At 38.7% G+C, this 27,189-nt stretch overlaps 1 protein-coding gene across 1 annotated transcript in view; it reads right to left on the reverse strand.

Annotated features, from left to right (window-relative positions):
• oca2 (oculocutaneous albinism II) overlaps window positions 1-27,189 on the reverse strand; it is a 118,397-nt gene that overhangs the window by 47,086 nt on the left and 44,122 nt on the right. The window contains exons 13-15 of the mRNA XM_077198436.1: window positions 23,481-23,619; window positions 8,499-8,631; window positions 1,816-1,963 (exon numbers count right to left, since the gene is read on the reverse strand). Coding sequence (XP_077054551.1) covers window positions 1,816-1,963; window positions 8,499-8,631; window positions 23,481-23,619 — 420 coding nt within the window. The remainder of the gene's footprint in view (window positions 1-1,815; window positions 1,964-8,498; window positions 8,632-23,480; window positions 23,620-27,189) is intronic.

Raw genomic sequence — 27,189 nt, forward strand, 5'->3', positions numbered from 1 at the left:
AAATTTCAGCTCTCTAAAAGAAATTTAGAGGGCCAACACAATTGAGAACAAATACCTACTTTTTTTATAGGTTAATTATTTTTCATTTATCATCCTGTGCTTCTGGGTATGTGCTACTGTCAGACACAACAGGTGTCATGTAGTGGGAATGGATATATTTTGGACCTGAAGTGTTTTCAAATGACCTGATACCAAGGCAATTATCTTAATATACCTTATTCAATATCAAAATGGCTGTAGATTTGAAGGCTTGAGACTTTGAGAATGAATCTTGGATAGGGCTTGACATAAACTTTTTTTGCTCACCAGCCACTGTGGCTAGTGGTTTTCCAGTTACTAACCACTCAGCATTTTCACTGACCACAATTTTGGGTAAAAACTGCCACAAAGATATTTTTAATATTATCTCATATTTTGGCAGCAGGTATATTAGGCTGCTGTCTTTAAGACCTGACACACGGATTCATTATTCTGTTGCACATGCGTTCTTTCCCGTCTGTTTACGTTCACTTAAAACATACCTGACTGTGTTTACGTGAATACTCGCCAAGACCAGCATTATGACATTCTTTTTTTGTGTTTTTGACTGTTTAAGCACAATAAGCAGTGAAAAAGAACTCTTTAGTACTGAGAGGTGCCTTTATGTGCGCACACTTTGGGTGTGACCACAAAATCTGCAGGAATGAGTAAAATTATGCACAATCCCACGCCGAAATGTAAGCCCTGTAACACCAATAATATTCATCAAGAGCAAATGAAACGAGTGAGTGAGGGGAGGCGGGTTTGTGTGTCAACTTAATGTCGCAGAGATGAGAGATCAAGAAAGCGCAGCTGGCATTGTGTGTCTATTCTGCAAAAAATGAGCATTGGAAGTGTTTCAGATATTTCAGCATTGATATGCATTGAAAAATCTATATTTTTGACAACACTTTTGACAAAAATGTATATATTATATATAAATTTCAACCCGTCAAGGTAGTAGGAGAAATCACCACGTCAAGCTAGTAGGAGTGACTGCGTTATTACACGCCATTGCTGAAATCCACCCTCATTTGGCGGTTTGACGGGTGTTAATGTCAAGCCCTGATCTTGAATATAAGTGTAGCTTAATTTGTTTTGTTCAATTTGTTTCCACCATTATCCTCATGAGATTTAGACAACACAAGTGAAAAAAGTGAAAAAAATCAGCCAATGAAACAAGAACTAAAAAACATTTATATTCAACATACATCAATGATTTTAAAGGGGATGTATACTGCTATTTCATGCATTCTGACTTATTTAAACTGTTAAAGAGTTGGATTCTCATGCTAAACATGACCAAAGGTTGAAAAACTTGGAGTATTTCTGCGGCAAATACACTCCTTCAGGGTTTGTATAAGTTTTGGAAAGTTTTTTTAGAGTATGGCCCTGTATGACGTCAGAAAGGGTGGAATTCCTTGTATGGGAACTTTGCCCAGAAGAGCGTGCGCACACATGAACCAGAGCGAGAGCAAGAGCATACCCATCAACCTGCAAATTCAGGTTATGGAAGCCGTCAGCAGCGTTTCACGGCACGCCTTAAGGAGCTCGGCTGTTTTCAGAGAGACTTGGTACAGCATATCTGTCTTTTATACATCTGATAAAACTAAAGACACTTAGGAGATATAAAGGATGCAATACTACCCTATAGGTCCTCAAGATTAACATGAGATTGGCAGAAATTTCATAAAGTTATGTCTTCTTTAAACACCCCTTGTGCATAGGTTTAGACAGACTGCTTCCATTTTAACCAGACAGACAATGAAAAGAATGGACTGAGCATGAGTGTAGCACCTCTGGAAGGTCTTGAGCTGCTTCCGCAGAAGGCTTTCCAGATTGAGCACCTTCTGCATGAGAAGACACTTGACGGCAGTCTCCTCTCGGCTGGCAGGGTTAATGCGATGGGCTGTCTGCCTCCACACCAGAATCTCATGCTTCAGTTCTGCAGGGCAACACAAATCATGATAAGATAAAGGGTTCAGCAGTAGAACAGACAAATACAAATTAAGGTAAAAATTTCAAATCTATTCCAAAAAAAAAGAAGAAACTGCGAAGAAACCATAGGCTGTAGGAAGAAACAGATAACAAGAACTATTAACTATATGGATTTAAGGTCAAACAGAGCCAATCCAGAAAAAAAAAAAAAAAAGGGAGGGATAATTGTAACACATTTGTTAGCTCATTTATTCAGATTATTTTTAGCCCAAAGCTTTGCAATTGGACCATCTTTGCCATGTCTGTAGTCACTACCTATGACAATTAATTTCATATCTTCATTTACCCGGATACAGTTAAATGCAGACAGGCCAATTAAATACTGTGACCGAATTAGGAAGCAATAACGGTTTAAAATGTGAAGAAAAAACAAAAGTTAAAACTAAAGGCTGACTTAAAGGGGTCATAAATGGAGAGATGAAATCTTTTGAAATACAAAGAGCTCATTGTACTATAAAATGTAATTGTACAGAAAATGACTCGTTTTAGATTTTATAACAGTATGAAAAATTTAAAAGTGTGATGAAAGACTGCAGAAGAAAACCAATGCCTACTTCTACATCAGTGCCTCTTTAGCCCCGCCCACCGACACAAGTCGAGATGCAAACACAGGACCACTCCAAAAATAAAACAATTGAGATCCCTTTTAGGATTGCAAGACGTTTTGCTGTGCCAGTTTGTGGGAAAGTACAGTCACTGCATTGCCTTCCTTGTGATCCTAACATTAAAATTGCGATGAAGTTCCAGATCGCAGCAGTAAGAAACTGTTATTTTTTTTGCTTTATTTTACTACCGATATATTTTTAAACAAAACACAGTTCAGCGCATACTTTTCAGAGAGACTGAAAAAAAAAGATGATGCAGTGCCGACTATATCGGATCCGACAGCAATGTCACAACACAAAAGTGCGAGTAACAATATTTTAAAAAATATGTCACTTGATTATTACAAATCATTTTATATGCACTGAGTATTTATACAGTAGCACCACAGCCAAACTGTGAATAGTTGTGATTTGCTGTTGTTTCCTTTGCTTTGGAATTTATGGGGTTAATGCATTGGACTATTGTTGGAAACGGAAGAGGAAGAGGATGAAGCACAGACTAGGCAGTTACAAATAGAATGGAGAAGGAAAGGAAAGAGAAGATAAGGGAGAAGGAAAAACAAAGATATACAATAGGCAAGGATTTGTACTAGTCCTTCAGCATGACTTCTCACCGTGATGGTGAGGCTGCTAGGAAAGCTTTCCAGAAGCTAATTGACACAGTAATGCATCATGCCGAGGGCCTGAAAAACTATATCAGCCGCACAGCAGGTTTGATTTTTTCAAAAGTGAGGCTCTGTGGGGACTTAAGGCTATACAGAATTAGAAATTGGACTGGCATTGAGTGGTCACCATCAGGCCTAGTGGAGGTCTTTCGTTCCAGACGCACAACTCACAGGGAACCGACAAGCCGATAATTTAAGTTCTGTTCCTTACAGAGCAGAGTTCTAAAACTTTGCATCAACTCCAGACCGACCAACACTCTCTCATTGTGTTAGCCACCCAATAACCCAATAATACAGGAAGAAGGGGGAGATTTGCATTCTGGCTGGTGCTAGACCCATGCTGATGTTGTCTCAAAGGGAAGACAATCCTCACAGTAGGCAAAGGCCAATAGTGTAGGAGAACATATAAAGCGTGCCTTCCTGCCTTCTGAGAAAGAAATTCTCTTTTTTTCAGTTGCATGTCTGTCATCTTGTATTTATCTCTGAAATAACAGGCACAAAACGTACATAAATTTAATTAAGACTCCTGGTGTGACGCATCCATTCGTGCAACCTGCTGGTTGTTTTCAAACAGTTCTTGTGTAGGTGTTCTGTAAGCATGTAGTTATACTCTAAAATCAAATCAATCAAATTCAATCAAAAATTACATTAAAAAAAACAATTGTTCCCAAAAGTATTTGTTGAGACTGCTTTGGCTGCAGTATGAGTAGAGTGGTTCTTTCAACTAAAAAAATATTTAATAACAAAAATGTAATAACACTTTTAATAAATTCTAAAGCCTGGGTGGCTGACAAGACCAAAATAGAGAAATTCTGGAAATTATCATGTCAACATTAAAAATGTTTAAAAATCTCTTTAAAAATGGTTGTTGTGAATAAGAGACATTAAATATATAGCTATTCAAATCTAGAGAATTGCCTTGTTAAATAAAAAGAAGATAACTGTAAAAAATAAGAATGGAAAATAAAAACTGATTTTAAAAATCTGTCTAGTTTATCTCTTATCTATTTGACATGAGGTTGACCAGTGGTTGTTTTGCAAAGTTTTAAGTAACGTTAATGTATAGTTCTCAAAGACCCAAGGTCGGAGGCATCTAGATAGGGGTGAGATCCTTTTGGAAGGGCGTGTTTTGTTTTGGTGATTTCAAATATCAACATCATTGAACATCAATATTCAAACACACATCAACCAAAACACAGCATGTCGCAATCTGTGACAAAACAGGTGAGCGCCATCACTGCCGTTGTTAAAGCTTCCTGGGGCAACAATTTTTTTATTTTGTAATCGTGGGATTTCACGTTTGGAGTCTCTGCTGAGAATGAAGATGAAGATCGCTGAATAAAGTCTAGAATTTGGGTCTGTTCCTCGCAAACATACGGATTCTAAAGATGTGGATTATAGCTCACAAATAAAATGTATTTATCTTTAGCACGATTTTTTGTTCACGCTGCTAGGCAGTCTGGATTCCATGGACCAGATTTTCGCCTCAGCGAGGGGACCAATCACAGAACGGGGAGGGAGCAGCAAAACGATGACGACGTCTATGCAAAACACCGAAGCAGTTTGTTTATACCTATGGATCCAACATGGCAGCAGACGCGAACTTACCTTTCGATACAGCCTTAGATATTGTTCTAAGTAGTTTAGTTAAATCTATGACCCATCGTCTTCTTCCTCGTCTAATTTCTGTCACTCTACATACGTCATCTGGTATAATTGAAACAATTGGCTATGAGCTACGTACAGGCGCATTTGATAGACACTCGTAGCACCCAATAAACGTCTATGGGCATTCGTTAACCCAGCCTCAAATACGTGAAAAGGAACATGTGTTTCCCAGACCCACGTCTCAATGAGACTCGGTCTGACGTTAGCCAGGCTAAATTTATGCTGCGTTTTGATGTATTTTATGGTTCTATTGTCAGTCACAGCATAGGACCTTACAGAAAAAACGGCTTTTGTCTCCCACAGCAAACAAAATAAAAATCACAAGATATACAATGGTTAAACGATTACAGAAATTCTATTCATATTTCAAAACGAGTTTGCAGCAGAACAGAAGTCACAGAACAGAGCAAAATGTTATCATTTCAAATAAAGTAGATAAGAAAACTGCGTTTAATAAATGCGACTGAAAACAATGTCATTGATATGACAACTGAATACAATAGAATTAAAATATCAATGCCACAATCTTAATATTGATAGATAACGATTTGTGCACATTTGTACACCTAAAACTTGCTCATACGTACATTATTTGCGCTTTAGTGCATGCAGTAACTACTTGAATAATGTACGTTTCAGTGTGTAGGAAAACACAAGTAAATGTATCTGGGGTTTTGTACTACTTTCTCATTTAGCCCAAACTGAGAGGTTATAAGGACATAAAACTGCTGTGACACTGGGCTGATCAGCATGCAGCCGTCCACCATCATGCTATTTCACAGAATCAAAGGATGACTCAAAGTCCTATTTTAAATTGGATGATCAACCACTGTGTGACTCTAGAAAAGGCTTTGTGCTTTCCTCAGATTATGACTTATGGATATGGTGAAAGCCTCTCTGGGAACCTCAGAGCCTGTTTTCAGACTGTACGGCTGAATTGAGTGGTTTATTATAAAGGAGCTATTGTCATACTTCAGGTGTTGAAGGAGAGCTCAGGTGTGGAGGTGTATGGGAGATGTGAGGAGTTGGTCTCTGTGAAGCAGAGGGAGCAGCTGCTCATGAGGCTAATGGCCATCTGTAAGAGAGAGCTTGACAACAGGAGGAAGACTCTACGGATTATTTTCTATATTTATTTACACAACCAAAAAAGACCAAAAAACATTTAAATTAAAAATTATCCGGAAAAAGCTAATGAAATGCATATATATACAATTTTAATTATAATATCTTAAAAATATAGTTCACCCCAAAAGTGGAGTTCATTTAAAAGTGTCTACTTTTATAATGTGCCATGGCCGCCAAAACGCTTATTTGTAGACAAAGAAAAATGAAAATAGCTCATTTTACTAATGTGTTTTGATCCTTGGAATTAATACACCCCAACCCTAAGGATCTCTGAAAGAGGAAGAGACTGTATGATTTCACATCACAAACTAGAGGTTACATGAGTTTCAACCACAACAGGAATTTCAAGACAGGTAATTGAGAGTGTCATTGTAGATTAATTGCTCATTGATGCTTGAGTAGACAAAACAAGGGTGAATGTGGAGAAAAGAAGAGTGGATGAAGGGAAAAGAGTATGTAGGCTATTAATAATGGTCTTGACTGATATCAGAAAACATCAGAGTATTTTAATTTAATCCATGAAGTGAAAGGACAATATGCATTTTAAGACATAAACTAGCTTATAGAATTGTATGGATAGCTATGTCAGTAACATTTTGTGACAGTGTTATATCTCACATTTTAAACAATTTATCATGCAAACTGCCTAAAAACATAATAATAAAATAAAATAAAGTAAACGAATAATTAAAAGTTACTACATTTAAACTAGTCTAGCTGAAATCATTCAAATAAAATGTAAAACAGAATAACAGTTTTCATTCCTTTTGGGTGCGCTTTGAGTCAGTTTGGGGCTGGAAATAGGACCTGGCAACCCTGACAAAAAATATATATTTTGAAAATGATTTTTTTTTTTTAATTCAATATTGTTTTGGGCCCCACTGACTTTCAGTGTATGGACAGAACGGTTGAAACATTCTTCAAGAAAGTAAGAAGGAAGTCATGCAGCTTTGGAACTACATGAGAATTTTGTCAATGTGAAGTCAGTGAAGGGGAGGAAAATGTTTGTCCATTAATTTCAGTGACTGGCCAGAATGGAAAAAAATTATTATTATTATGAGAAAATATATAAATCCTGTTTGCGAAAGAAGAGGGGAAGATCAGAGCATGTCTGGGCTCTCAATGGAGGTGGTGATGAAGCAGTGACTCCCTAGTTGAGGGTGGTATTGACCTATCAGTTTCAATGATGGCTTTATCGCCAGCTGTGTTAGCACCTTCACACTAGGGCTAAATGTGTCCTGTTCCAACAGAAAATCATAAATACACAATTCCTCGACACATGACCCATTTCAAACAAGTGTTACACAATGGTAGATATCAAAATACAAGTACAACATACATACAATGTCAAGCTGATTATTACAGTACAACCCTAACCATTCTCTAACATGCACTTTGTTAGCATGCATTTTTGCAGATAATAATATGAGAAAATTATTAATTGAAAATATTTTAATCAATTGCTATAAAATGTGCTATCTTTGCTCATGAGCAGTTCTGGGCACATACATTTTTGAGCAAATTATCTGAACTCTAAATGTGACCAATCACACCACAAGAACACACAATTCCAAGCCCTTCAGAGATGCTCAGCTGATGTGAAGGGGAAAAGAAAAGGCCAAAGCAATAAATAAATGTTCCTTAAATATATATATATATATATTTCTAGTTTTGAATGCCTGTCAATGGAAAAGTATGCTTTGTGTGCCAGATGATATAATTACAACATCTACCAGCAGGGGTAAATGGGCCATGCTAACCAGGCAGACCTTGACCCCTCAAAAAACAAATAAATAAGTCCTGTCTGAGAGTATTGCATAAGTCTAGGTCTTGAGAGTGGTCATCTACGACAGGATTTATGTATTTAATACAGGCGCGTTAAGGCTTTCAGCACAGGCTCATCCGATAAGAATAATGGAAATATCAGGGAAAACAGCCTGAAGGGTACAGAGAGTCTAAATGCATCAATGTGATCGTGGGAAGTACGGGAGGAGGGGGGATGAAAAAGTATGTATTGCTGAGGTTATAATTATCCAGGAAAGGGTAGACTGTGCCTATCCCAGTCACAGGGGCTCAAAGGCCAAATGTAAGGAGCTTTGGATAGAATATGAGATTTGGTGTAAATAGTGTATAAACGGTGTATGACACTCGTTCACATTCTCATATAGGAAGAACTGCTGTCAACAAGGAAGATCAAGTGTTCCCTCAACCACTCTATGGTTTTTAGAAATGATTGCTCATTCTTTAAGATCTATGTCAATGGGATTATGAATACATTTTTCATTGCACATGTCAGAAAAAAAGCGCTTGAATCATAAAAAAGGAAATACAACTTTCTCTGCAGTACACTTGAGGATAGATCCAAGTGATTTTGGAAAACCTGATCCGCAGGAACAGAGCATAATAAATTAATACTCACCCACGATTTCGCTGGATTCCTTGTTGTAAAGTTTCTTATTCCAGTACAGCATTCTCAGAAAAGGAAATGAGGTCAGCAGCACCAGACAGATTCCAAGGAACATGTAACCCGTAAAGGATGCAAAGTCAATCCCCTAGAGGAACAAGAGGGTGGGTTAATTTTCACACTTCTAAAATGCGACTACAGTGAACTTGTGCAGTTAATTTGCTACGGTATTTCATGAAATATATTCTAAAGCACTAAGTAGAGATCACATCCACTTTACTGGTTCTCCATATAATGTGGATGGAGGCCTTGATTACATTTCATCAACAGATTCATATTCCCCATTTAATGCTTGCATCTTGATGCATTTAAACACTTATATAAGATTTAAATGAGCACCTGCATGAGGCATAAATCCTCTTAAAATACACTTGACTATTTATTAATTATCATTCATATCAAGAGCATACAGCCCTCTCTGTTAAACATCTAGCTTCAGATGATATTTCCTTGCCCGTGCACCCACCCCATCTCTCATCATAGCCAGATGGCATCACATTTTAAAATGCCACCACTGATAGAGATGTGTTAAATAGATCTGTGTGGCCTGAACTCTAATCCTACGACTTATCTCCCAATATACGGCTGGTGTACAACCCATTGTAGTGAGGTATTTATGGTTGTTTATGCAATGACATATTTGTATCCAAGCAGTACAAGGATATTTTGCAGAGAGAGAGAGAGAGGAGATCTGTCACAAAGAGAAGTTGTAACAGGGCTATTCTGATACAAAATATAAAGTCACAAATGCTTGCTTTTGTATGTTGGTTTAAAAAAAACATAAAAACCTTAAAAAACCTTAAGTTACCATTATATAGAAATTATTTTTAAACCAAAACCATGAATGAAACGATGTAATAATATATCATCATATCATGTTTTATAAATTGCAATTCTATATAATTTATTAATTACTTATTTGTAAGTCACAACAATGATTTGTTTTTTTGTATGCCACTTTTGCTGTTTCATAATAATATATATGCTGGGTTAATTCAACCCATGGTTGGGTCAAATATGGACAAACCCAATCAGCATATTAGAATGATTTCTGAAGGATCATATGACTGAAGACTAGAGTAAAAATTCAGCTTTGATCACAGGAATAAATTACATTTTTAAGTTTATTAAAATAGAAACCAACTATTTTAAATTGTAATAATATTTCACAATATAACTGTTTTTACTGTTGATTACATAAATGCAGCCTTGGTAAGCATAAGAGACTTGTTCAAAAACATTGCAAAAATATCTATATTTAAAACTTTTTTGGTGTGTGTGTGTGTGTGTGTGTGTGTCTGTGTGTGTCTGTGTGTGTCTGTGTGTGTTTGTCTGTGTCCGTGTGTGTGTGTGTGTGTGTGTGTGTGTGTGTGTGTGTGTGTGTGTGTGTGTGTGTGTGTGTGTGTGTGTGTGTGTGTGTGTGTGTGTGTGTGTGTGTGTGTGTGTGTGTGTGTGTGTGTGTGTGAGAACCATGACTGAGAGGATAAATTCCATCCCCCAAATCCAGTTTAATCTAGCAAGTTTTATATATATTCCAAAAAATATTTTATTTGGTATTTTGGCATGCCATTTTTTGCTTTTTCACAAAATTGTTGTGCTGTTTAATTGATTTCCTGTTTACATTTTGCTGAGTGAGAAGTCTATAGCAGGCTATCTAATGGCAGGTTACCACTGTGACAACTTTTGTTCAACTTTTGGTCAACATTTGTTAAATATTTTCCTGTATAACTGTGTACTACCAATGACAATAACGATTTATTGTCACCAGTACCAGCACCAGCACAAGTTATATTTTATGTGCTAATACATAAATGGACCATGAGGAATGATAAATGAGTAAAAACTAGACCCAGACACTATTCTATAACAGAACTGGCAAGATACAAGATAATTGCATTCCTGTTGTAGTTCGGCTCCCCACATTGCTTAAGCGTTGACGAAATCCAGGACTATGAGGTAACAAAAGGACAGAAAAGAGGCTGGTAAAAGGGGGGGGTGTTATAAAGGTATAATGTCCTAAAGCAGCCCAAGGTACTACCTTCACCCTTAAAACAAAACCATGATTGAAAGGATAAACATGATCTTGTATGATTTATAAAAAAATTAAAAAACTGACGATCCAAGCAAACAAACAACATGTCTAATCTCAAATGAATCTAATCAAACGTGAATGGATACAAAAGGACATGAGACTGGTATACAGTGACCTCTACAGGAGATCAAGAGTGAGTGAGTGAGTGAGTGAGAGAGAGAGAGAGAGAGAGAGAGAGAGAGAGAGAGAGAGAGAGAGAGAGAGAGAGAGAGAGAGAGAGAGAGAGAGGCAGGGCAACTTAGAGGATCACTGCAAGATGGTGGGAAAAACGCATACAAAACAAAAGAATAAAAAAACCTTTGCCTTCAAAATTCATGATTTCAAAAGTTATCATTTACTCACCCTCATGCCGAGAAAGCAATATCAAGACCCTTGAGATGGTACATAGACTTACAATAGGTTGAATGACACAGCCTGGCAGTGTCTGTATCGCTTTTACTGGCACTATGTAACTTTGGGTTTCGGGTAGGAACCAGAGCACAAAAAAAACTACAAAATTCGACTGCTTTACGGCATACGTCACTTCCCCCACCACCCCCAGCTTCCTCAAATTCCGATGTGAGAGCCCAACTAGCGTTTGATACCAGAGAATTTCTAATAGAAAGAGAATTGGCACTGTCTGGTTACTTCCGGTTTCTGGACTGGCTGCAGTAACACGTCTCTGTCCATGCGGGGGCGCTCGCAGGCGAGTGCAGAATGAATGGGAGTCTATGGGCTTTCCCCCCCAGAAATCTACTTTTCTCAGGATGTAATTTTTTGTCAAGTAATTTGAAAGTTGCATTCAAAAGGGGGGGCTAAAATAATACACTCAGCTGAAAATTGCATTTTTAAGTTCACTTATCTGTGCTAAAAATCTATTCAAAAATGTGATGACGTCACATAATAGCAGAATGCTAGCGTGTTCCGGCCAACAACGACCTGACCTGTAAGAGATCGAAAGGACATAAGTACTCGTGCATTCGATTTTTGGACTATAATCTATATTGAACTTGCGGAATCAACAATAAAATCTACATTGATTCAACGACAAGCAGGAGAAAGGGATACATTTAGCCGTCTAGCTCCATAGACTCCCATTCATTCTGCACTCGCCCGCGATCACCTCCAGTGGAATTCTAATGGAACTGCAACCAAGATTATATACAATGGGGCTAATAGGAAGTGCCAAGGCTCTCTGTTAGACGGGCTCTGTTGACACTCATGTTGTTGTCATGGCCGAAGCAACAACTAAAAGGAAGAAGGCAAAGGTTTTATCAGAGGAGACTAGAAAAGAAAAAGGGAGAGTGACAAATTAAAAGGCCGGACGAGGATCAATATTGGAGGGAGAGCAAGACAGTTCGAAGATGGTGAGAGTGCACGCGCGACCGTTTCTCTCTCTCTCTCTATGCTCGTTCTTTCAGTAACATGCACCCTGTCACAAGCGCAGCAGTCAGTCATCTATAAAGTGTTTATAAATTTATAAATAAATCAGGGAGTCGGGGAGCTGACTACTGCGCGAAATGTAAAAGGCTGAATAACATGGCCTGGCCATTTTACGGAATCTATCTGGTCCTCCATTTATCTTCATGATAAGTAATGCTAGCAGAGTAGCAAATTATCAATCTGGTAGCTAGTAACGTTAAACACTAACATGCTAGTTTATGATGGTTATAATAAATAATCTTTCAGGATAACTATCCTAATGTCTGCAGGCTGATAGTCGTGTTTGTTTATTTAATTTTCTGGTGAAAGTGACTTGCCTAAGGCCCCATCCACACTACTACGTTTTAGTTTAGAAACGGAGACCTTTTGCTACGTTTGCACCTCCCGTCCAGACTAAAACTGCAAAACGAAGACCTAAAACGGAGAAGTTTAGAAACGCTGCCGACCCCATTTTGCGTTTTGAATCTCCAGAGGGCGTTTTAATGTAGACGAGTCAAAACGGAGGACTTTAGAAACGATGACGCAGAGGCTCACGCTCGGCTCTCTGATTGGGTGTCATACAACGGAAGAAAACATACAACAACAGCCTGGACTACCAGTTACGTTAGTGCAAGAAAATTCTGCATTTTACAATGCTATAACTGCCTACATGCGCCGGAGGCATGCTATTATCGATCTGTGACAATTCCCGTGCGCAGCGGCGGTATCGACCGTACATGGAGCGTCGGTTTTGGGTTAAGCCGGGAAGAACCAGCGCATGGTGGGATAATTTTATCAATGAAGTTCCTGAAGAATGGTGCGAAAACTTTTGAATGTCCAGATCGGCACTTATCAACCTCAGCGAAATCTGAGGAATAGTCGATCTGTTTCCTGTTTAAACCGGCACGCGCATGCCCAGTGTAGATGAATGGTGACGTGATCCGATAGTTTTTTAATTTATGATGGAATATGTTCAGTTAAGAAAAAAAAAGAAAAGAAATATATATATATTTCTTTCTTTCTTTCTTAACTGAACATATTCCATCATAAATTAAAAACTATTTCAGTTAATTCTTCATTCAATACATCTAAAGGCCAAGAGCTTTACTCCAATGTCTGAACCTACTCAAAATAAGAGGTATCCTCAGATTCGCTCAGGCTATCTGGGCTTTTGGGGATCTGTCGATAACATTTCATTAAAGTGGTCCTCTGCTTTATTCCTCGTGGACTTCCTGTGCTGTTGAGCTGAATGTAAATGTATATGAATGCCCTATCATACAGAGTAGATGTACGAGTCCTCATTACTTTGTCAGTAATTCAGTTGCAGACAATAGGCAGACAATAAGCAGTGTTTGAGGAAATTTCTTTGTAAATTCTCTTGTTTTGTCTTGCATGTTGCATGTTAAGAACTCGCATGTTAAGAACTCTTGCATGTTAAGAAAGTGAAAGTGACACGTGATGGCCAAGTATGGTAACCCATACTTGGAATTTGACCTCTGTATTTAACCCATCCAAGTAAGTGCACACACATTAGGAGCAGAGTAGTGAGTAGTGAACACACACACACTGCAAACGTGGATACACACACCTGGAGCAGAGGGCAGCCTTGAGTGGCGCCCGGGGAGCGATTTGGGGTTAGGTGCCTTGCTCAAGGACACCTCAGTCATATTCCTGCCGGTACTGGAATCAAACCAGCAACCTTTGGGTCACCAGTCCAACTCTGTTACCATTAGGCCATGACTGCAATTTACAGTCATGTAAATTGTGATAATGACTTAATAATGTTATGATAGTGACTTAAACGTGTAAATGAGACCTCCCCTCACTCCTTTTCTGTTGTCAGTGTCCCACTTTTATCAGGCAAAGAAAATAACTTCAAAATGCAATGGAAGTGAGAGAGAAGAGGGAATGAGAAACAACTATGCAAAAAGACCTTCACTGTTGGCGCTAGCTGATTAGTGAGCAGTCAGGGGCCACCTTCAGACTAGAGTCCGCCAAAGCCTGTCTGCCTGGGGCCTGGAGAAGTGCTGATTGACAGCTGAGATTTCTGAGAGTGTGACTGACAGCCCAGTAGATGCCAGAGAGAAAGAGAGAGAGAGACAACAGGGTGTACAAGATGTCTCCTCAACGACCCTGAAACACTCCTTATGCCCAGCCACAAATGTCTGATCCACAGAGAGCTCCACAGATGGATGCTTGACTGACCAAATGGCAACATCCATACTGTAGTGATCCTGTCGAGACCGATGGGGGGGAGGGGTTGTTTGTTTCGACTCGCACAGCCCAACCAAACAGAAAAAAAAATATATATATATACAAAGAGGCCACAAGTACAAGATGCTCCGTCATGACTGACTGCTGCCTTGGAAATGTAGGGGATTTAAAAGTTGTGATTTCTTGCCCTTTAAAATACTTTAAAAAGTCACACCATAATTTTCCAATCAATTTCCATTTCCTCTCTCTATTTAACATCCTACTTTATTAAAGCTGCAGTAGGGAGTTTTGATAAAATGTTGACTTAGCCTGAAAATTTTAACAAGCACAACTTACAGGTCCAACCCCCTTGCTCTCTGCTGCGCTACAGCCCTCCCTCCACAGCTCCTCCCCCACAGCGGAGCCTGCCGTGAACGCGCAGGCTAGTAAGCAGGACCACCGATGACGGCGGATTATAAACAGTTATGGAACATTCACTTATAGGGACGAAACATCAACAATATGCTTTACATTGACTATGGCCTGCCCATAGTTTGACTACAAACTTGGTCCTCAAATCACCACTGTATCATCACTTTAAATTTATAACGTTGCACTCTTTCTATAAGTTATAAATAGCTAGTAAGACAACGTTAAAGGATTAGTTCACTTTTTAAAAAAACTTTTGCTGATAATTTACTCACCCCCATGTCATCCAAGATGTCCATGTCTTTCTTTCTTCAGTCAAAAAGAAATTAAGGTTTTTGATGAAAACATTCCAGACTTTTTCTCCATATAATGGACTTCAATAGGACACAAACGTTTCAAGAACCAAATGACAGTTTCAGTGCAGCTTCAAAGGGCTTTAAACGATACCAGACGATGAATAAGGGTATTATCTAATGAAACGATCGGTCATTTCAAAAATAAATAAAAAACTTTAAGTTTTATAAGCACAAATGCTCGCCTTGCTCTGTTCTGTGTTGCACATTCGTGATCCTGTTCGAAATCGTTCATCAAAATGAACAAATCTTTTTTCGAGTCATTTCGTTCGTAGAATGAATGAAATGACTCGAAAAAAGATTTGTTCATTTAAATGAACGAGTTCGAACAGGAGAGTCACGAACGACGGTACGTGCTCGCGCTATGCAAGAGAGGGGTGATCAGGGCGTACACGAGCGTGATTGACACTGCTAAGACATTCTCTGATTGGTTGTTTCTTTCCGGGAGCGGTGTATTTCTGCAAATGGCAATAGGACCACAGGAGCTTGATTTTTTCACAGATTATCTGTCTCATATTCTACTGTCAGGACATTATGACAGTTTTAACAAATATTTGTTTACAAAAGTTACCTACTGGAGCTTTAATCTTCAAAAAAATTCAACTTCTAAGTTTAAAAGGGGCCTTGTCCACACTAATACATTTTCGTTTGAAAACGTTTTGGCCTTCAGTCTACACTGAGACGCGTTTTTGTTAATGAAAACAAAGCTTTTTTGAAAACGCTATCCAAAGTGGATAAATTTGAAAATGCCGTTTTCGCGTTGTAGTGTGGACTGTCAGACGGAGGTATTTAAAACCGATGACGTAAGTTTAGTCATGTGAGGCATATTGTAACAATAGATATTCATATTTATACTGGTATTTTGCCTGTTATGTGCTATTCACTTTCACACTGTTGCTAAAATATGTTACTTTGTACATTCTTCATATCACAGTCCTGCAAAGATGACAGAAAATTTACTCACATTTGCTGTCCTGCGGCAATACGAGCAGTTGCATTTTAGACCAAGCATATGGTGACTGAGTGTGACCAGGACACATCAGTTTATGGTGAGATATTTTGCTAAATAAAATGATCCTGCCAGAAGAATTGCGTGATCATTTTTTTATTATTTATGTTTCCGTCTGTATAATCTCAGTGAGCTTTTGTGAGGTTTTACGCATGCGTAGTAAAGTGTATTTAGCGTTTTCAGGAATTTTTCAAAGGTTTCTCATCAACACTGAAACGTCGTAAAACGTCAGAAAACACCTGAAAACGCTAGTGTGGACGGAAAGCATTTTTAAATGAAAACGCCATTTTCAAATGTATATGGATTAATGTAGACAAATCAACTGATCATAAACTGTAGGCTATATAATTTTAAAGAAAAAATTATGTTATTCACTATGGATGCATTAAATTGATCAAAAGTGACAGTATATGTTACAAATATATGTGGTTCTTTTGAACTTTCTATTCTTGGAAGGAATCTTGGAAAAATATTACATTTTCCACAAAATATTTAAGCAGCACAACCCAGTATTACTGTTTTTACTGTACTTCAGATTAAATAAATGCAGCATTGGTCAGCTTTAGAGCCTTCTTTTAAATACATTGAAACAATCTTACAGACACCAAACTTTTGAAAGGTAGTGCACAGTATACACTCACCTAAAGGATTATTAGGAACACCTGTTCAATTTCTCATTAATGCAATTATCTTATCAACCAATCACATGGCAGTTGCTTCAATGCATTTAGGGGTGCGGTCCTGGTCAAGACAATCTCCTGAACTCCAAACTGAATGTCAGAATGGGAAAGAAAGGTGATTTAAGCAATTTTGAGCGTGGCATGGTTGTTGGTGCCAGACGGGCCGGTCTGAGTATTTCACAATCTGCTCAGTTACTGGGATCGATTTCTGTTGAGACATTCAGATGGTAGAGTCACAATTTGGCGTAAACAGAATGAGAACATGGATCCATCATGCCTTGTTACAACTGTGCAGGCTGGTGGTGGTGGTGTAATGGTGTGGGGGATGTTTTCTTGGCACACTTTAGGCCCGTTAGTGCCAATTGGGCATCGTTTAAATGCCACGGCCTACCTGAGCATTGTTTTTGACCATGTCCATCCCTTTATAGCCACCATGTACCCATCGTCTTATGGCTACTTCCAGCAGGATAATGCACCATGTCACAAAGCTCGAATCATTTCAAATTGCTTTCTTGAACATGACAATGAGTTCACTGTACTAAAATGGCCCCCACAGTCACCAGATCTCAACCCAATAGAGAATCTTTGGGATGTGGTGGAACGGGAGCTTCATGCCCTGGATGTGCATCCCACAAATCTCCATCAACTGCAAGATGCTATCCTATCAATATGGGCCAACATTTCTAAAGAATGCTTTCAGCACCTTGTTGAATCAATGCCACGTAGAATTAAGGCAGTTCTGAAGGCGAAAGGGGGTCAAACACAGTATTAGTAGGGTGTTCCTAATAATCCTTTAGGTGAATGTATATGCTGCATGACATCCCTTTTCCAGATGTTACTTGTCTTATATACTGGTCTTAAAACATGATATGTCTTTTGTAAGTCCAGGTGTTTTATAACATCTTTTGAGGTTGATTAGTAAAGCACATTTCTAGCACTGTGCTTTTTATTAAGCTATATGGCACCATGTCATCCATCTATTTGTATGGCAGAGCTTCGATTCAGATTACTGAGGCTCTAAAGATGCTGAGGCTAATTGGAGCTTAATAAACGGATTAAGTGACTCCTGGAGAACGTGATGGCTTCACTAGACTCAAATAAAATCCACTTCTTTACACAAGCATACAGACATGAGCCACAAAATTGCACACCTTCATTCACTTACATAATATACTGCTGAGAACAACAGTATACACAGCATGTTCAAAGCTATTCAAATTTTAAAATTATAATTGTTGGGGATATAATTGTTGGGGCTAAAAACAGTGAAGAACAAAACAAAATCATAAAATAAAATGATGTGATGTCTCTAGATACTAAGTGTCAGGTACAGTAAAAAGAACATTCAATAAAAATAAAAAAAACACTTTAAAGAACTTTTAATCTTAAACATAGGATCAATAAACTACATTACACCAGCTCACCCACATACACTAAAAGCGCCTATTTGCACGAGCTTAAATGTAGTTTTGGAACATACAGTCATTCCACCTAGTTTCATCGACTCCTAGCTCGATTGCATCAGAAACTGGTGTCCTCAGACACACACACACACGCACACACACACATGTGAAACCCAGAAAAGTGTTTCATAATGCAGGGAATCTCTCTTAGTAATCCCATAAAAGTGTTTTTTGATTGACATGTAAGACCCAGCTAAATAGGTACCAAATCAATGCACAAAGCAATCAACAGATAAGCAAACGGCATGTATTGAATTGTGTGTGTGCGTGTGTATGTGTGTATGTGTGTGTGTTTGTTTGTTTTTTTGCACATGAAGTTGTATCTCCTTTCATCATCTGCATGTTGTCAACACAAACAGAAGCCCTCTCAAATATAAACAAATCTGGCCCATGTAACACAGAGATAACACAAACCACTGCATCCATGTCAATAATTACATCAGATGCAATCTCTCCCTACGGAGCAGAATGGATGAATCTGTCCAGCACTACACACGTGTATCGTCACAGCCCTCTGTGCATCTGCTACAGGAGCATATTCATCACCGAACGTCGTGACAGAAACCCAAAATGATGTTTATAAAGCATAGGAAATTTAGAGCAGGGGGCATTTGATGGGTTCTGCCCTCTAGAGATTTATGCCTGTCAGAAATGTACATTTATGGCTATTGGTTTTTTTTAGAAACTTCCCACTGTCACTTGCAGCCCAGCAGGAAATTACCTTGATGTGGAAAATGTAACTTGAGCATGATTACCGCTGCATCAGAGTGCAACAGCCAGTTTGACAGGCAAGGACAATGTTTCTACTGAGCCACAAATTAACTCAAACCCCACAGCGATTTCAGCTCTGAAAGCTACCTGATGAAACAACAATTTAAACCAGGCACCCTTCTGTCACCGATGGAAGAGTGTGAGGAATAACTAAATTTAAAACTGTGATGGCAAATATTGAACTTCTCATGAAATATTTAAAAAAGGCCCTCATTGATGGGTTTTAATGGATTTAATGACCTTTCTTAAGAGTCCGTCAACACTTTACAATAAGGTTCAGTTTGTTAATGTTAGTTCGATAAACAATACTTTTACAGCATTTGTTAGCCTAGGTTAATGTTAACTTCTGCATATACTAATACAAATTTAACATCCGAACTGCAGTAGCTAACATTAGTTAATAAACAAACATGAATAAACAGTGAACATTACCTAGATTAATAAATGCTCTATAAAACTGTTATTTATAGCTTCAATCCACTTTTGACACTGTTCTGTTATCGAAAAAGTGAAAATGTTCATTGTTTTTTTGTTGTTGTTTTTTAAGTGTCTTAAGTGTGTTTAAGTTAAGTTAAGTGTTTTTGCTGTCTCAAGGAGTTTTTTTTTATCAGCCTTTACGGATAAAATTTCAATACATTTTGTGTATATCAAAAATCATGTATTTTTTACATCCCATATTTCCTCAACTGGAATGGAGAGAGTAATGAGGCCACTGAAAATGGTCAGCTTACTGCTTACTATTCATTATCATAATAATTTATTATGATTAAATTAGGAAATATCAGAAAACAACAACGAAATGTCAAGCCAGTTGCAGTTTGATGTGGCCAAAAAAACAGGGATTAAATGCTAAACGTTTTCATTTCATTTTGTTCGAGCAAATATGGTCGGTCAATATTCATTTAAGAGAGGTCTCCTTTCCAAAATGTGTCTTCTAACAAGTTTTTCACAACAATATTTCGTATCAACATGGAATTTATGCTCTAAAGTTAATAGGAAAAGGATTGTTTGACCACTTCCAATCAGTTTTGCGATAATGGGCATTTCCCACTTTCCCAACTTTTTTCCTTGGATGGAATTTTGGATATTGTTATTGAACGGACCTTATTGTAAAAAGTTGCCATGAATACTCTAAAACATAATGTATATTGAAATAGATAGGATATATCCAGAATGAATCAGTGTTTTTTAAACAAAGCAATTTAGTGAATGATTCATTGCCGCCATAAGCATGACATGCCCCCTCAGTCGTGATGACGTGCTAGATTGGACTGTCTATATCTTATCAAGAAAGACAGTACCATCCTATCCTGATCCTAATAGAAATTGGAATGCAGTGCATGAGCGTTCATTTGGTTTAGGTGAAAAAGAGCCGAAAATAATTTGTAATCTTTTGCTTTGACTTCTTTTGGGGCGCTCAAGCCTAAACAGAGTGTTCAGACCAGGCGAAAACCCATTATTCACAGCTGTCATGGAAGCAGGGCAATATTACATATTAGTAAAGTCCTCTCTTTATCTTTGCATGAACCTTAAAGCCACCCTTTTGATTCTCTTTGAAACACACTTAAAACGTGAAGCGCTCAATTAAAATAGGTAATTGTATGTGCTTCACACACTAATTAATCAATCTCTGTCAAAAATTGTGATGGGGTTGGAAGTCAATTTCGCTGACAAGATGTTTATATGGCATAAAAATGTATGGCTTCAAATAGAGTAAGGTTTCATAGGCATATAGTTGTTCTTTTGGCGTGTAGCCTTTTAAATAGACTGTCAGAAAAAGATGGATCTCCTATACTTTTATAGCCACCCTCTTTCCGCTCGCTTTCTCTTTTGCACTGATACACACACACACACACACACACACACACACACACACACACACACACACACACACGGTTTTGTGACTTGGTAGTGTGTGACAGAAAGAGCTGCAGGGAAAAGTGGCTCCAAAGAGAGCATCTTTAATCAGCATCTGGCGCAGGAGATGAAAGAGCTCTATCTTGTCCTCTGTGTCTCATTCTGGGCTTTAGCTGGACACAAACACTTACTTACTAACACACACTTTGGGCCTCATTTACAAATCGAAGGCAAGACAGAAAACTGGGAGTACGGTCGTTTTCACGTAAAACTTGTTTACATAATGAATAATAGTTTAGCAACCAAATGTTACATGGCAAACATGGAAACATTTGGATTCTTGACGAATGGCAGAGGTGAGCTCAATGTTGTTTCAGTTTCGCTTTAAATAAATTTGTTTTGGCTTGACGATTGTATGTTGTTTATAATGAATGCCACTTTAGCCTAATTTGTGTTTTATTATATAGTTTAATATATAACTTGATAGCAACTTATTTTTCATTCTTGTTCTGTTCTGAATACAGTTCAATTTAAAGGATTTGTTGTGGAGTGAGGGAAACTAAAACAGCCTATAGTTTTTATAATGTTTGTAAAAGTATAGTTTTATTTACCGTTTTTTAATGGACAATAATTGTTTGCAACTACGAGGTTAACAGGTGTTTTTGGAGTAAAATCAATTTCTCTTTCATGAGATACGTCCTCTTCTTGGCCGGGATACGTTTCTCCATGTCGCAAATCCTATAGGAATAAGGCTTCTAAATCGTGAAATTTTAGGGGCGTGATATTTAAATGATGATTGTTTTCAGCCACCACATTTATCAACGTACCATCATTCGTACAATGGGATTGGCAGCATACCAATGTTTTATGAATCATACGTGAACCCTGTCATAAGATGATTTTTGCACTCGTTTCTGCGTTAGATTGGTAAATGAGGGCCATTGAGCATATACACTAACACACTCCCATACACTAGCACACATGGCTTTTAAACTTTTTTGTTCTAAGAGGTTACTGTGAATGAAGATGGTTTCTAGGGTGTTTTGGGTAGTTGCTTACAGGGAATGTCAAGTCTCTATGATGATCTATTCTCATTGCAATTTCAATGCAAATCTATGGAAATTTCTTTGTCTGTTTTATTGTAAATCACCAGGTCTGATTAGAAAAGCAATAGCGCACTTCAACAAGCTGCATGATTAAGGCCAGGAGTATACTTTATGCAAATGTTAGGCCGAAGCATTGCAAGAGCACAGATCCATTGAACATATTTAATGTGCTTTCGTGCATGCGCTATGGTGACAACAATAAATCTCCCGGGATGAAAGAACTAGCTTCAAATGTCCTTGCTATTAAATCTGATTTTTTATTATTCAGGTAAACATACTTAAGAGATCTATCTTGCTCAAAAACATTCTTACAAACTGTCCCTCCGTCAATGCAGTGGATGATCTAAAAGGAAAATCTATCTGTAGAAGTAGACAATTTATGCTAATGCCAACTTGCGGCAATACCGAGAACGCAACGCACACTTGAGTTGTGTTATAAAATGCACTCAAAGGGTTAGTCATTTTAACTGCATTCAAATCCATAATCCTAAATAAGAGCAATAAAATAACACACCCAACTACAAAAACACAAACTGGCAGACACTCAAGTAAAGTCAAACAAACAGACAGAATAAACTCCGAGACATACTGTGTATTTCGTCATATCACCAATGAGGTCATGCATTGATCTCTGTCTAGATGTGAACATGAAAATTTCGATCACAACCACAAACCTGGGTCACACTTTTCCGTCTCTTCCATTGAAGTGAATAATAAATCACAAAATGTCCCCTCACCCTTTCAATCAAACCAATATTACACAAGGCTCAATGAACACAGAACCACACAAGACACTCTGCTTTGAGGTCACATCATAAACCTAGAGATTATTCAGCCTGCCGTGACCTTGTCCAATTGCCAGGATGGAACTTTAAATTGTGTTTTCCTGTGAGTGAGGGTTTGATGGAAAGAGTTTGATCATAGACTCTGAGGTTGTGTAATGATGAAAGAAAGTCTTTGTGCTACGGTCCTGTGATTAAGTTAGGAAAGTACACGTCGATGTTGCAGACCAAATTTTTATAATCACACGCATCCATCACCTAGGCATTGCTTCATTGTACTTCAACGGATTTAAGTAGCCTAACAAAAATTAAAAAGTGTGAACGTAGCCTATGAGTAACACGTCTATTGCAGCCAAACATCTCGCATACTCCCAGTTGGAAATCGCTGATCTCAGAGTTTGTACACAATGACTGTTACAGGTTTGCGGTTTTGCTTTTACTGAAGCAAAAAAGATTTAATCTCTGCTGAGAAAGAGAGAGAGAGAAAATTTGGCAGAGTGTGACCGAAGCTGGCAAGAAGTATTCCTACATAATTAATAGTAGAGGTGTAAGACAGGATGCCATGGTGTTTTAGACTTGAGTGGATAGTGACAGGGTGTTTTGGCACGAGGCTATCATTCTATGCCAGAAAAATGCTTGGTCACAAATGTGCCTGTGTGTTTTGTTTATTTGTTCAGTCATGTATAATTTGCCCAAAAAGTTACCAGAGACACTCTCAACAGGCACACAACAGCAACACAATATCCTTTCACCCGTGATTGACCCAGCATCAAACGGGAACGGTGAGAAATAATTACATACTTTTTTACGCAAATCCTGGTTGGATACAATGATGACATTCGGGGGATCTCCAACAGCAGTGGCAGCTCCTCCGATGTTGGTGAAGATTACCTCGGCAATCAGGACATGCCTAGGGTCCAGATTAAGCACCTCACATAACCTAGTGTACAAAAAGGCATCACAAAACCTGATTAGCACTGATGATCCTGGAACGTCAATGCAATTATTTTTTTTAATCTATCATACTTTAACAATTTGTGCCATAAAACATGCAAAACAATCCCACAGACTTGAATATAATAGAGACTTGGTGATAGGATCGATTGATTTGGGTCTGTAGCAACCACCCAGAACACCATAGCAACAGAGTAAAAAAAAACACAGATCAGCTAAGCAATCGCATAGCAACACCATGGCAAACATAACAACGTCCTAGCATCGTGACCAAAAGAACACAGGCTCATAGGTTTTACTTCTTCCATATTTGGATTTGTACCATAACGTATAGAGAGGGAAGGGCCTGATTCATCATCATCAAAAGCTTGAGCTGAGGTTGACAAAATTCAAGTTTAGATATTAACACTGAATTTCAAAGTAAATCTTAAGATAAGCAAATCAGTTTCCCTGCTAAATTGGCATTAAAAAAATACTTGCACAAGCAAATTGCCTGTTAACAAAAAGCTGAACTCTGTAATTTCTCAAATTCATTTTTTTTAACAAGTGTGCGTGTGTCCTGTGTTTCTAAACCCTAAAGCCCTGAAGGTGTTTGAAGATGCAATTGGTGATGCATAATAAAAAAATAAAAAAAGGAGACATTTCTCACAAGTAATGACATGAAAACGCTGAGGCAGCGCATAACATTTTAATGGATGGGTGAAATATAGATTTATTTTATTCTACCAGACTAGGGATTTTGTAACGTCCACATAAGATGATAAGAATTCGACGGATGAAATTTGCAGGGGGATGAAAAATACAAAAATATCAAAAAAGTATCCTTGTTCCAAACACTTTTTGGAGCAAAACTTTTATTTTTCAGCAGAGATGGGACATGAAACCATTTTACACAGTGCCTAATTGATTCATATCACATCCTCTGAAGGAAAAGGGTGTCCAACATGGCGCCAAGTAAATAACGCTGTACATCAGCTTATAAAACATAAAAAAGACTCGGGAACACAAATATAATGTGCACAGGCGCCGATGAATCACACTGAGAGATGATGTGTAACGGTGGAAAGAAGTTAGGTGAAAATAAGCTCAAATGGTGCTGAAACGAGCAATGGCAGGGGAAGTTTATAGCATGGAGACATGACTCTTCATATCCTCATATAATACTAAGCAGACTGACAAAGAAATTATTGTCAAGAAAAAAAGCCAAGGCCTACTGGGATTTTTCTTTTTTTTTTAACAGTAGTTCAGCTGAACAGACTTCTTTTAAAGTAATGTTCCAGCATCAATGCAAGTTTAACTCTATTGGGCTTTGGGTGCTCGAGCCCCTGCCCTATTTCAAAATTAATCAAAAGTGCCCTTCTCAAACAAATATCAATGATAATATTGTGGTAAATCAAACAAAATGCATTTGATTATAATTAACATGACAATGTGTACAAAACTAAAGTAGCCTAAATTCACGTTTGTTTTTATGTTTCTGTCAGTCTCAGGTGTCATTGCTATAATAACGCGTCGCTATGGGTTGCGTCACTTGCGTCAAGTTGCGCATGTCTTGCTTCGGTCTTGACTGACGTTTTAGAGGGTCTCGGTTACTCACGTAATCTCAGTTCCCTGAGTTAGGCAACGAGTATTGCGTAGCTATACGCAGTGGGGAAACTCCTTTTCCTCGATTTTCTGAAGCCTTTATGTAAAGCGCATTTGCAGCTGCACAGCTAGAACATGAGCGTCTGGCTCGCTCATAGGCTGCGCTGCGGCAACTGCATATCCAATGAGGTCACGCCCCCTTGGCGGGCTCTGACGTGTATGACGCAGAGTGAGCTCATTGGTCGCACATCAGAGCCCGCCAAAGGGGCGTGACCTCAGTCTATAATAGTCCCCGAATTCGCCATTATAGCAGGTTTAACGACTGAAGCGACAACTTGCCATGTTACTATAGTGCGGCTGGCTACGCAATACTCGTTCCCTAACTCAGGGAACTGATGTTACGTGAGTAACCGAGTAGTTCCCTTTCGAACGATCACTTCGTATTGCGTACCTATAAGCAGTGCGGACGCCATGCAAAACGCCGCACTGAGTAACTGGCTGCCACTGCAACTCAGGACCCCTGAGCATACAGAACAAGCCATAACAGCATAATTATGTATAAATAGACCAAACACCGTCAGGTCAAAAATAATACACATCTGTTAGAAATACCCCAACATACTACACCAATGAACCCAGACACTGTTGGGGTTATTAGTATATGAACATATAACCAGTCAAGTGGGTTTATATATGAAATTATAACCGGCCAAAGCGGGTTTTATATATGTGTGGAATATAACCGGCAAAGCAGGTTTTATATATGTCATATAACCGGCCAAAAGCGTGTTATATATATATATGTCAATATAACCAGCAACAGCGGGTTTATGCATGAAATACAACCGGCCAGGTTTTATATATATATATGTGAATGTGATTGTGCACAGTAATATATGACAAGACCGGCCACCGACGGGTCTTAATCATACCGAAAGCACCTTCGCCTGCAGGGAAGGCACTTCCATATTATAGAAACTCATAAATGTGGAAGGCGAGGACCAGCCGGCCGCATCACAAATATCACTAATGGGAATGCCAGATGACCAAGCCCATGACGAGGCCATACCTCTGGTCGAATGGGCCTTGATGGCTATAGGGCAAACTTGACCCCCTGCGGTATAAGCCATAGAAATAGCATCCACTATCCATCTAGACAGTCTTTGCTTAGTGACTGGATCTCCCTGATGTTTCAGAGGAGAAAGCGCTGCATCCACACACTTCGTGAATGTACGGGGTGCCAACGATAGACCGAACGGCAGAACGGTTTATTGATAAGCCTGGCCTCTAAGGCGGATCTCAAGAATGGCCTGTGACGAGGATTTATTTGAATGTGAAAGTAAGCATCTTTCAGATCCATTGTGACAAACCAAGCCCCCGGGCGAACTTGCGCGAGGATATGTTTGATAGTTAACATTTTGAACGGCCGTCTCATGAGAGCTTTGTTCAAATGTCTCAAATCTAGAATGGGTCTGAGACCGCCGTTTTTTTTTTGGAATCAGAAAATAGCGGCTGTAAAAACCCATATGTTTTAGTGCGGGGGGGACTAATTCTATCGCCCCTTTTGCTAATAGATTCTGTACTTCGGTGCGAAGCACGTGACCTACGTTGCTTCTCACTGCAGTCTCGAGAACCGCCTGCAAGTTTGGGGGTCCGCGAGCGAATTGGAGAGTAACCTCGCTTTATAGTGTTTATGACCCAACTCGACACATCGGGGATAGCTTGCCAGGCTATAACCCGTGTGGCTAGGGCTTGACACACAGATTGGGGCTGGTCGCCTAATGTAGGGGGACCTGATACCCTTATATTGTGATTTGTGCACACATTGAGTATTGGACTGACTGTACAAGCATTTGCGTGTGGGGAAGTCAGTGTTACAACGGGGGAGGGGCCGCCTGATGAAGGGGGACCGTGAACCCATGTGTTGTGTTTGTGAAACGTGCTCTTTTTGTGCTTTATTTGGGTCACAATG

Source organism: Siphateles boraxobius, unplaced genomic scaffold (genome assembly GCF_051911475.1).
Source record: "Siphateles boraxobius isolate OS27281-9 unplaced genomic scaffold, OSU_SipBor_1 41, whole genome shotgun sequence".
NCBI lineage: Eukaryota > Metazoa > Chordata > Actinopteri > Cypriniformes > Leuciscidae > Siphateles > Siphateles boraxobius.